Source organism: Cucumis sativus, chromosome 2 (assembly GCF_000004075.3).
Source record: "Cucumis sativus cultivar 9930 chromosome 2, Cucumber_9930_V3, whole genome shotgun sequence".
Classification (NCBI taxonomy): Eukaryota; Viridiplantae; Streptophyta; class Magnoliopsida; order Cucurbitales; family Cucurbitaceae; genus Cucumis; species Cucumis sativus.
In genome coordinates this window covers 17,090,524-17,102,856 of record NC_026656.2, presented here as the reverse complement: position 1 = coordinate 17,102,856, position 12,333 = coordinate 17,090,524, and the positions used below count along the sequence as shown (strand labels likewise).

General features: G+C 36.2%; 1 protein-coding gene and 1 long non-coding RNA gene across 2 annotated transcripts; both read left to right on the top strand.

Moving 5' to 3' along the window:
• The first annotated feature begins 1,555 nt into the window (after positions 1 to 1,555).
• Positions 1,556 to 3,284, top strand: LOC116402189. Its single transcript, XR_004214640.1, has 2 exons — positions 1,556 to 1,775; positions 2,576 to 3,284. It is a non-coding gene; the product is annotated as an uncharacterized LOC116402189 (long non-coding RNA).
• A 1,531-nt stretch (positions 3,285 to 4,815) lies between these two features.
• On the top strand, positions 4,816 to 9,072 carry LOC101211096 (polygalacturonase At1g48100). The gene is made up of 7 exons (XM_004142932.3): positions 4,816 to 5,468; positions 6,192 to 6,323; positions 6,653 to 6,880; positions 6,992 to 7,036; positions 7,136 to 7,343; positions 7,956 to 8,146; positions 8,446 to 9,072. Exons 1-7 carry the CDS (start codon positions 5,103 to 5,105, stop codon positions 8,839 to 8,841), a joined length of 1,566 nt encoding a protein of 521 aa, XP_004142980.2. The 5' UTR covers positions 4,816 to 5,102; the 3' UTR covers positions 8,842 to 9,072.
• The last annotated feature ends 3,261 nt before the right edge of the window (positions 9,073 to 12,333 follow it).

The window sequence follows — 12,333 nt, the reverse complement described above, 5'->3', positions numbered from 1 at the left end:
GACGTTCTGAGTGGTAGGGCCCACTGGGCTGAGGAATATGTGAGTCTATAAATAGGATTATTAGGTTGGAGTAGCTAGGGTATTTTTAACTTTTAGGAGGTAGGGCTACAGCAGCCACCAGGGTCTCTTAAAACCAAGAGGCTGGTATGATCTTTTCTGCATTTTTCCTTGTTGTTTCTTGTTATTTCTTTTCATCTTGTGAATCTGGATCATTTGGCTTTATATATAAATAAAGTAAACCAGAGTACCGCCTCTGTTTAAGCCATTTATACAGTCCTTTCAGTCTAAATTATTGTTAGTATCCTAACATAGTGAGAAACGTATAAAGTCAGCTGCCCACAAATTTCTTCCTGCTTAAGTCTCGTGAACCCTTCAGCTAAAGTTTCTACCAAATTCTATATGATAGATGTGCTGTTTGTCCAATACAAGAAATTTTTTAAAAGCAAATCCTACAGACGCCCAAGTCATTTCATTGATAAAATAAACTTGTCTTTTGCATGTAACTAAGATTTATAATTTTGCACAATCCAATAGCTTGAGTGGTTGTTTTGGTTTATTTTTAAGTACTTGACAAATCATTTCATATATACTTTATAATTTATAACAATGAGAACGTGACTATATTAGTGGAGGATTGGTTTCTAGAGCGATGTGAATATTGAGATGAGAGAAAAAACAAAAGAACATGATGAAAATATTGAATGTGACTATAGCTTATGGGTCATATGGCTTGGCCTGTTGAAGTGTTGCTCATTAGAGAGATCACACCACAAATTTATTAATTCACACTTCTGTGTCTCTTCCTAGCCCTCAGATCTTGTCCTACAGAAACAAACCTCTCTCTCTCTCTCTCTGTTGGAATGGAACTCTCGTCCGTGAATTTTAGCCAGCATGGCTTTTTGTATGTACACTGTGAATTGGAAGCTTAAAACTTGCACACTTCTTACACACCAACCATGTGGGGACAAACCATTTTCCTCCTCAAATCTTTCAAATTTTAAAATTTTCTAGCTATTGATCTTTTCTTCTTCTTCTAACTGTTCTGTGTCTTGACCTCTTCCTACCACAACTTTTTTAGTCAAGTAAATCATAACTTTCTTTTGTTTTCACAAAAAGATAATGCTTTTCCTTTCACTTTAATTCTTTCTCAAATGCCACAATATTTATCCAACAAAGTTCACATTAAAATGAAACGATATTACTCGGTAAAAGTCTGGACTGTTCTTTTCTGAAGAATGACGGAAAAGAAAGTTAAATCCAAGGAGAACGAGGATTCTTTCTGGTCTATGTCATTAATTTTCCGATTTTTTTATGCAGCATATGGTTATTAGTTATATGCTTTATAATCTTAGATGTTAAGTCGTCATTGGAGTTAATAATATAATATAGTAAAAGTAGCAATAAAAGAAAGATCATATAGCTGAAGAATTCACGTGCAGGACAAAGGTTTGGCCGAAATGTAAATTCGCACTTAATAGCCACAGAGAAGACGGAATTGGCGCTGGAGCAGCAGTCCAGCCTCAGCCACAACCGTAAAAACCTCAAAAGGTGGGAATTTTTCCATATCAGTTACTTTATTCTTCGTGAATGATATGGACAAAACTTTTGTGTTTGGTTTGTCCTGACTTCAAATTCTAGAATGATCCGTGAACACCCTTGTTCCTAAAGGAGCAATTTTTGAGATCTCTCTAAAACCCACTTTAAAAAATCAAATTACAGAAACAACAGAATATATTCATGAAATTTTGCCATCTGGAATGTGCAATTGTTTATAGGTGAGCAGGTAGTTGGGTCAGTTTGTATTTTATTTTATTGTTTATTATTATTTTTTATGTCCAAAAATGTGATTTGGTGAACCTAACCGAACACATCACCAGAATCACCACACCACACACCATGGTTTCTGGGTATAATGGGGAAAATGAAAGCAAAATAGTTAGGTGGCTACAATATATTGGGTGGATCCTATTGAATTGTTTAATGGTAATTTGGCAAGTGATCTGTGTTTGAATATTTATTTACTATTTTGTGTGAATGTGAGGAGGAGTGAAATGCACGGAGATAAATGTATGTTTAAAAATGGATTGATTGTATATGTGCAGCTGATTTGCCTGAAGAGTTATGGTTTCTCGATTGGTGATGTTGGCCATTTCATTCATAATTAATAAATTAAAAAAATAAAGCAGAAGAAAACAATGGAAGCTAGAATTATTTAAAGTTATATTATATCTATTAATTAAATGAGTTCACGGGAGAACACCTGCAAACCAAAGTTCACGCGCACAAAAAGACGGCTCAAATAATAAATTTGTTTTTCCTTTTTTTCTCCTTTCTTCTGGGTGCTCGTACATACAAGGGGGGGCCTTTTAAATCAACCAATCAATCAACAACACAACAAAATATATATTACATATATTAGGTACATTTTGAATTGTCTGCTCCAAAGGTTACCATAAGAATATTGAGCATTAAAATCATTTTTGTGTCATTATTGTGCTTACTGATGGGTGAATCTCCACTTTGAATTTTGTCAATTGAAGGATTCATGATGTTATCCAACATTGTTTATTTTCAGTTTGATGAAGCAATAGTTTGAAAAGGAATGAGAGTGGAGTTAGTGGTGGCATAATGCAGTGGAATTTGATTGGATGACAGAGGCAGAGGCAGGGGGAGGAACGTTGGCGTCGGTTATAGTGTTTGGTTGTCTGTTGTTTGCAGTGAGAATGTTGGATGGTGAGCCAATGAAGAAGACGAAGATGATCCAGCAACCACAACAGCAGTTTTGATATAATATGGACAATTTATTTTTATATATTAAAAAAAAAGAGTATCGGTGTCCATTGTGAATTAAATGGGAAGGGAGATGGAGATTCTGTTTGCTTGGTGAGCAATTACGACGGAAAATGACAGGTGGAAGACGTTAAAAGCTACCCTCGCCTTCCGGTTAAATCCTCTCTGGATAGGTATTTACAAAAGTTGTGGCTTTGGTCTGATTCAAATTTTCAAGGGGAAGGGAGCCCTCAACAGCCACACACATCTTATATAATCTCTCACTCCCTAAACGACTTGTATTTTTATGTATTCCACTTTTTCCAAAATTCATTTCAAGAGAAAAATAAATAAATTCTCTCTTTCTTTCTCGTGCTTTAGCACTCTACAGCATTCCCATCGCTGTCAGAACCATTTTATTGGAATTTATCATCATATTACTTCATCATAACGACTCAAAAGTAGTAATGTATTAGGTTTTTTAAGTATAATTAAATGAAGAGAGTTTTCAGTCAGATTTTCTCTCCCTAGGTGTGGGGACCTTCCTGCAGTTACTTCTATTGCAATTATATATAATCTCTCTCTATAATCACATGGCATTTGTACTCTTCTACAATTATATTTGATGTTATCTACGCTACACTAAAAGGATGAAAGGAAGAAAAAAAAAGGTCCTTTATACCTTCATATTATCATCCTCCTAAAACCTATTTTTCTCAAGGAAAAGAATGAACTCATTTATTCAAAGCACAGACCAAACCACTCATGATCAGAGAGACGCAATGTCCATTTCCAGATTTTGAAATAAAAGGCTCAAATCTTCCATGGTTATTAAACTTGAATACATAGTAAAAGAAAAAGGAACTGCCTATGCCTTTTATCTTGTAACCAATGGATTCGTGTCATCTTTGATTTAGTTTCTTCTTTTTCTAATTCTGTATTGTTGTTATTGTAAATATTTTGGTATAGGATTACACACGTGAAGTCTGATAGTGGTATTTGATAATAAGTTAGTGTACGTGTTAACTATGCGATTTAATTATTGGTAGCCTGGTACAGTCGTTTTTCTGGTTTCTTTTTTCAAAAAAAGAAAAACATTATTGACGGAAAACAATGGGCGCTAACTTTATTTTTGGGAGGTGATGAAAGAAGTTTTTGATGGGTTGCTTTCTATCTATCTTCACTCCTTTATCATTTTTGTACGTTTTTAATAAATTAAAGTATAAACTGATAAGATAAGAATTACAAACACAGTGCCAAAACAGCACCAAAATAGTTGAAACGAAGAACCAGTTTGTCGTGGGAACCGTAAATTTAAAGCTTTTCTTTTACTTGATTCTTTCTTCATCCTTTTTTTTTTCTTCTGAAAAAAAGAAAATGTAATGATAAGAGATGAATTGAAGTGCCTATTGTAAGAGGAGGGAAATAGCAAATCCAAGCAAACAGAGGGGTTTTGTATGTTTGTAGTTAATGGAAGGGAAAAAAAAAAGGAAAGAAGAAATGAGAAGATTAGGCCCGTGAAGATTGCATGTGACCAAAAAGAGCTGCTGTTATATTCAGCGCTGGCCTGACCTCGATACCTTGTAGACCCACTACTCACGTGTGTCTTTTTTGCTTTTACATCACCTACTAAAATAATATTCACAACTTCGCTTCTTAACCATACAAATGATTGAACCCCGAAAACATAGCCCAACACAAACAAAGATGAACAAAATTTGCTTCATTTCCATTTCTCAATCTTCACATTTGGAGGTAAATAAATGTAGTAAAAATGTATACAAAATTACAGGACAGAAAGATTTTGTGGTGTTCTTGTGATGTAAGAAAAGGCAAATTTATAAATAATTCTGAGTGAGAAACGATATGTATATATATATATATATATATATATATATATATAAGTAATTTTTTATTTTATAAATAATAATAACAAATGAATGAATTAGCAGGTCCACATTCAAATGAGGCAAAGAAGAGGGAATAGAGAGTAAGGGTGAGGGGAGCATACGTAGATGATGGTAGATGAGTGATTTAAGATGAGTTTTTAAGAGGCAACTGGATGAGTCACATGCAATGACATATCAACATGTGGCCAAAACGCTATGTCGCTGTTTTTCAGCTAAACAATTCCTACCAGAATTCACAAAAAAGAAAGCTTCCTAATTAATAAAAGAGAGCAGGAAAAACAGGGAGATTGGGAATGAAAAAAATAAATATGCCTCAGGACATTATCAAAATAGTATGTTTGTTAGCATTTGTCTGCACAGTCTCCTGAAACTTTTAGAGTCTCTACCTATTTAACCGCGCTTCAGCATCCACTTGCTTTGGCAATGTCAAACACACTTAGCTCTTTCTCTCTCTCCACATTGCCACTGAAAATGAGTTCCAAAAGCTTAACACTTGTGGTTTTTATTGCTTTCCTCGTTTGGTCTTCAAACTTTGAAGCCTGCATTGCAAGGAGAGGAAAACACTGGAGACAGAACAGGGATGCCTCTGCTTCTCTATCCAAAAAGAAAGGCAGTCATGGCGGTAGCAAGAATCACCATTCTGGTGCCCCTCCATCTCCACTTCCTCCTAAACCAAAAGAAGAGATCGTTCAAACTCCACCCAAGAAAGGCCCCAGTGCTGGTGATTCTGCCATATTCAACGTTCTAGATTTTGGTGCTAAAGGCAATGGAGAGACTGATGACACTAAGGTACCTTCAATTCTCCCCATATTCAACCTTTTTTCCTACTATACAATGATTCGAGTCATTGAAAAAGAATAAGCTTCCAACAACTGTACAAACAAATAAATTTATATTGCTTGTTGAGTAGTTGTAACTTTCAGAAACTTCAAGCACATATCTTACATACCTGAAAATGGACAAACTTTGGTGCTAAAAATAATATTATGAGGAAACTTGGTAAAGAAAGTAATAACAGTTGCATTGATCATCCTTTTTGTTGAAAGACCAGCTTAAATCACCCCCTTTTTTGTTTACTTTTGGAATAACTCACAAGGGACAAAGTGCAGCTATTGTGAAGGAATAAGCAAAATCAAGATAATGGCAGCAAGACTAACAAATAATAGTAAACATGAGAATCTAATATTTTAGGTCTTCTTAATTTATCTCCAAATTGACTTAAACATTAGTATACGGTAGAGCATGAAAACTGTAACATTTCTTAATAATTTTCTACTACCCATTAACATGTTGTGTAGAAAACTGTAGATATACATAGAAAAAGAAAAGGTAGGTGGTGGTAAGGCGGACTTGAGGACCAAGTACCAGGGAAGGCGGGACCCACAGATAAGAATAGAAAATAATTTAGTTATGGCAGTTTTCTTGAAACAATGATAAGGTAATGTGGGCTTGGGCAGAACCAATAAGAAACCATCAAACGCTGGTTTTTGAAACTTGTATCATCCATTTCAGGCATTTGAAGACGCCTGGGCGGAAGCGTGTAAGGTTGAGGGATCGACGGTCATGGTTCCGGCAGATTACGTGTTCTTCGTAGGACCCATTTCTTTCTCTGGCCCATATTGCCAGCCAGACATTATATTTCAGGTAAACATTATCGAATCCACAAGCTCGGTTTCCCCACAAAAGCATCTTTTACTCATCTCTAATAAAAGTGTCTTTTATTTCTTTCTTCTTTTATAATTTATATTTTCTTACAGCATGGGGGGGAAAAACAGTTATCTTTACTTTTAGAATTTGGATACAAATTCAAACTGTTACTTCCAAATATGAAAACCATGACAAAGAAGAAATTGCAAAAACATAAACACAATTGAAAAAACCAAATGGTTATTAAATGGGCATAAACAACCTAGTTAGAGAAACTTTCAATCCCCCCTCTGCTATTGTACAATCTAATTAAACTTAATTTGCAGCTGGATGGAACAATTATCGCACCCACTGACCACCAAACCTGGGGGAAAGGACTCTTACAATGGATCCAATTTACAAAGCTGGTAGGGATTACCATACGAGGAAATGGCATAATTGACGGAAGAGGATCCGTTTGGTGGCAAGATTCTTCTTTTGATGAGCCCATAGACGATGAGATGAAACTCATTATACCCGTAAACAATACCATAAATGAAACAAAACCAACGCCGGTAATGAATACCATTCTATAGTATGGTTTTCTTCCTCAATATATCTAGTTTTGATCTATTGTAAAATGGAAAAGGGAAATGATCGTAGTTCACTCCTAAAATATTTGGCAGATAGGAAGCAATCTAGAAGGGAAAATGCCAAGTATCAAGCCAACTGTAAGAATCGCTTGCTTAAAAACTTCTAAGATGATTTGAATTCATGATGGCCATTATCATTCTCATCCTGTAGAATTATTGAAATGTTATGTTACACAGGCACTTAGGTTTTATGGAAGCTTCAATGCCACGGTCACGGGCATAACAATCCAAAACAGTCCCCAATGCCACCTCAAGTTTGACAACTGTGTGGGAGTCCTGGTGCATGATATCAGCGTCTCATCTCCTGGAGACAGTCTCAATACTGATGGAATTCACTTGCAAAACTCCAAAGACGTTCTAATCCATAGCACCAGTCTATCTTGTGGTAATTACGTCACTTCTAATCAACTGATCCTGTTATTAAATATTATCTACTTAAATGGTTAACAGTGAGCACGACTTAACTCTCGAGAGTTGAGACAAACTCAGTAGTCAACATTCAATCACCATGGCCACTTAACAGGATAATTTGATGGATAAAATTATAAATATTTGCGTTAAATGTGGAGGGTCCTGAACACATGCAACCTTATCTTGTCAAGAGACTTGAGTCTTTCACTACAGGAATTCGCAACCATTCGAAGTTGAACTACAATCATATGTTCCGTGTCCATAATGCTTATTTTGTTTGCATCGCCCAATTTTTATTGTCTCTATGGGCACGTAACTTGTTTCTATCCCTCCTCCTTGTGTCTGGTTGTGCTGACATAGGATCTTCATATTGAATAATGTCATCAGATAGATCCTAAAGTTAATCCAGACTCTCCTTTTCTCTTTGATTCAATAATTCCCCTTTCCATGGTATGACCCCAACCACACTATTCAGCCCCATTGGTATGACCCCAACCACACTATTCAGCACATGAGAAAATCTTTAGATAAAAGTTGGAAGTTGAACTAAACATGTGACTGATAATATTTAGTCTGATCATTTCAGGAGATGATTGTGTTTCCATTCAAACCGGATGCTCAAACATATACATACACAATGTGAACTGTGGGCCAGGACATGGAATCAGCATTGGAAGTCTAGGAAAGGATCATACTAAAGCTTGTGTTTCAAATATAACAGTTCGAGATGTCACAATGCATGACACGATGAACGGCGTTAGAATCAAAACATGGCAGGTACTTCTATTTAAAGGAAAACATGTCGCTCAAAAATGAACAAGCTCTAATAATAGATCATAACAAAAAAGAAAAACTGTATAGGCCAATATTGTCAACCCTTCAATTTGTTATAGTTTCAATTTGGATGTCCTCTTGATACTCATATGCTAAAATCAAATATCTTAACAAATTCTTAATTAACCACCGTCCATGGATGGTCGTACTTTTTCAAATTTGGGAGTCCCCACATGTCATCTATAATGTTAAGAATTGAATATCCTTGAGTATTGATAGAATGTCAAATGATATCTTTACAGGGTGGATCCGGCTCTGTTCAAAACGTTCTCTTCTCAAACATTCAAATGTCTGAAGTTCAATTGCCAATTGTGATTGACCAATTTTATTGTGATAAAGCCAAATGCAGCAACCAGACTTCAGCCGTGGCTCTATCAGGAATCAATTATGAAAGAATCAGAGGAACTTACACAGTCAAGCCTGTACACTTTGCCTGTAGCGACAACCTACCATGTACAGATGTAACACTGACTACTATAGAGCTAAAACCACTACAAGAGCGCTATCACTTATATGATCCTTTCTGCTGGCAAACTTTTGGAGAATTGAGAACTCCTACTTCACCTCCAATTGGATGCTTACAAATTGGCAAGCCATCTAGCAACAGAGTTCAATATGAAGAAAACGATTCTTGTTAAGCCTAGAGTATAATAATAGATTTTTAGTAGTGTTTACGTGTGTGGTCGGCATTTGTGACCCCTTTCTATACTTCTAGATGGTTAGATAAAGCATATATTCTGGAAAGATCTAGTTCACAGGAATCTTTCCATATAGGGTTAAATATATCTGAATAATATAGTATATAGGAGTCAATGTTTACCTCGAACTTTATAGTTAGTAATTAAAAAGCAGATGTTTGATGATGCAGATTTCCATTGTGCGAGATGCTAAAAAGGTGGTTGTGTTACTACCAATTATAGTCTATATAATATGAATATTGGCCTAACGAAACTATATAATTGAACTATAAAAAATATGGATAAAATGGTGCGTAGCTACTCTCCAATTTTAGAAATTAAAACTATGATGAGATATTGCAGAGCATGCGAATTGAAAATAGGGCCTCTATGAAACAACATTAGCCATGAAACGCAAACATCATCATGTCAGCTAGAAACTAAAAGCTTAAGGGGAAGATAATACATGTTCACATTAGAAGTGTGAAAGTATATTCCGAAGAATATTCTCTTAATATGTTTATTGACCAAAGGGAGTGTATTTATACAAGGCTAATTACCCAAATAAACTAAGCCTACTTTATTTACATTAACATCATTACCCAAAATAACTAAGCCTACTTTATTTACATTAATTTATTAATGTAAATAAAGTAGGCTTAGTTATCCAGAATGTGGCCATGTTTATGGCAGTACCTGCACTCTATTTTAGGACAGTTACTAAATTTGTGACCAGAGAGCTTACAATTCTTACAAAACATATTTGCGGCTCTGTTGGGAGTGTATGTGCTAGCAAGGACAACATCAGATTGTTTAGTAGAGTTGATGCCAAGACGCTTTTCTTCAAACAGAATTTCTTGAATAGCTGCATCTAATGAGGGTAAGGGATTCCGGTGTAGTAAAGCAGCTCTAACAGATTCATATTCTGGACGTAATCCCATAAGGACTTTAATAAGGCGAAGATGATCTTTGCTGATGTTCGCTTGGTCAAGTTGAGTCCAAATGGGTTGAAGAACTGCCAAATATTCATTAACAGACTGACCAGAATCTTGATTTAGATTTACAAGTGTACTGTGCAGTTGGTAATAATGGGCTAAACCAATAGACTTGAAGCGTGTAGACAAAAAATCCCATAATATTTTAGCATCATCAAAGGCATCAAACTGTGCATGTATAGCGGGAATAGAGGTGTTACCAAGCCAGGTGATAATTTGATGATTTTTACTGTCCCAATCTTCGAGACGTTCAATGAATGTGTTATCCCCTTCCTTTGCAGTTGGTTTGGTGATGTCGCCAGTTACAATGCGCCATAGTTTTCTTCCAATAAGAAAACTTTTCATTTGATTTGCCCATGTGATATAATTTGTACCATCAAGTATGGTAGAAATGGGTCTAAAGATATGGTCTCTCTCCATTTTGATTTGGGGTTAACAATGCGGATTTTCGGCCGAGTTTTGACTGATTCGTGACTGGATTTGTCAGATATGGGTTTCACTGTATTTGGCGACTGGATTCAGGGGTGCACGGCTGGGTTGCGGCGACTGGATTCAGGGGTGCACGGCTGGGAACGGAGACAAACAAAAAAAAAAAACTTGAAGACAAACGGCTGAAAGATTCGTCAGATCTGAAGACAAACGGCTGAAGGATTCGTCAGTTCACGCGGCGGCCTTGGCTTCAACGGAGACAGAACCGGCTGAGACGGCTGGACAGCGGCGGAAGAGCAATGGCGGCAGCGGCGGAAGGTCTTGCGGTACAGATCTGGACGGCGGCCGCAAGGTGACGCGTACGGCTGCCTCGCGAATGGAGACGAATCGGAGCGGAAACGGCGCGGCTGCCTCGCGGATGGAGACGAATCGGAGCGGAAACGGCCACCTGCGATGCCGAGGCTGCGACTGATCGGCGCGACGCCGATGTTGTGGTGGAATGGCTGGAGACAGATCGGAGCTGTCTGCGAGGCGCGCGGAAGGGCTGGAGACAGATCGGAGCTGTCTGCGAGACGCGAGGCGCGATGAGGATGACGATGACGGAACGACTGCGAGGCGCGATGAGGATGACGGAGACGGAGACTTTCACGGGTGGGCGGCGGCGGCGGCGGCGGCTAAGATGAAAACCCTAGCTCTGGTATCATGTGAAAGTATATTCTGAAGAATATTCTCTTAATATGTTTATTGACCAAAGGGAGTGTATTTATACAAGGGTAATTACCCAAATAAACTAAGCCTACTTTATTTACATTAACATCATTACCCAAAATAACTAAGCCTACTTTATTTACATTAATAAGAAGAAAACGTATTAGTCAAAAAGTACCCAAATCAGATAAATTGTTGTTCGCTAAAAAGGATCTAGCCAAATCAGTATCAATTCCATAAAAATCTGAAGCCAAATAAGTTTGATGTTGCTAGAACTCCAATCGCCCAAAGTGGCTGTCAAGTTGGTGAGATGTTGAGAGTTGAAAAAACTAGGACTCATACCTCTTGTAAGATACCTGACTATTAGGTAAAAATGCAATACAATTTTTAGTCTTCCAAATTTGCAAAATAGTTATTTTTAACGATTGACCGTTAGTCAACTATGTAGATATGGTGATTTGATAGATAATTAATTTTTCTTTTGTTAAACTAGAGTTCCTTTTGTCTCCCCCCCTTTGCCCCTCTCTCAATTTCTTCTCTTATTTGTTACAACCATCGTCATGAGAAGTTACTTCACAATCAGCAAAGAAGGTGAGATATCTAAATCAAGGAACCGCTTGATTGATAATTGATAAAACCATCAAAGGGCAATTTTCGTTGATAACTGATAAAAGGAAAATGTTTGGTAAAGCCATCGTCGTAGAACCACTTCATTGATGATTGATAACATTGGAAAATAGAAATGCGAAAGAGAGATAAAATAAGATTACGAATAAAGATTGATAGAAAATCTGGAAAATAAAGAGAGAAATTGGGAGTTAAAGAGATTAAGAGAGATAGATTAATAATTTGGGAGACTAGAGACAGAAATATTTTGAAATGTAGAAAGAGATGGACAATGAAATTGAGAAAGAAACAATTTCAAGGCTATTTTCTTTAAAGAAATTTCAAGGCTAAGACAAATAATCAGCCACATTTATAATTGTTTCTATGTAGTTCTAGTGTTCCATAATTGAGGTAAGTTTTTCTTTTTTCATTAGCCTAATTACAAAAGGAATTAAAATTATCAAACAAAATAGTCCATTCGCTTTCTTAAGATTTTATTTTCATGAAGAATGGTTATAAATAGCAAAAAAAAAAAAAAAAAAAAAACTATTTACAAAAAATCATCTTTCTATATTTTAGAAATAGTTTCAATATTTTAACATTTTTTAAAAAGTAAACCTATTTTTATCAATTTTGCAAATGCGTCGGTTTTTATTTTATTTTAAAATATCGTTTTATTATGCTTTAAAATGTTGATTAGTTGAATTAGTTCTTA

Excerpts from the sequence above, each read along its gene's own strand:
- LOC101211096 (XM_004142932.3), top strand. The coding sequence starts at position 5,103 with ATGTCAAACACACTTAGCTCTTTCTCTCTCTCCACATTGCCACTGAAA. Across the intron at positions 7,344-7,955 it reads TAGCACCAGTCTATCTTGTG|GAGATGATTGTGTTTCCATT; the intron begins GTAATTACGTCA and ends TGATCATTTCAG. Across the intron at positions 8,147-8,445 it reads TTAGAATCAAAACATGGCAG|GGTGGATCCGGCTCTGTTCA; the intron begins GTACTTCTATTT and ends ATATCTTTACAG.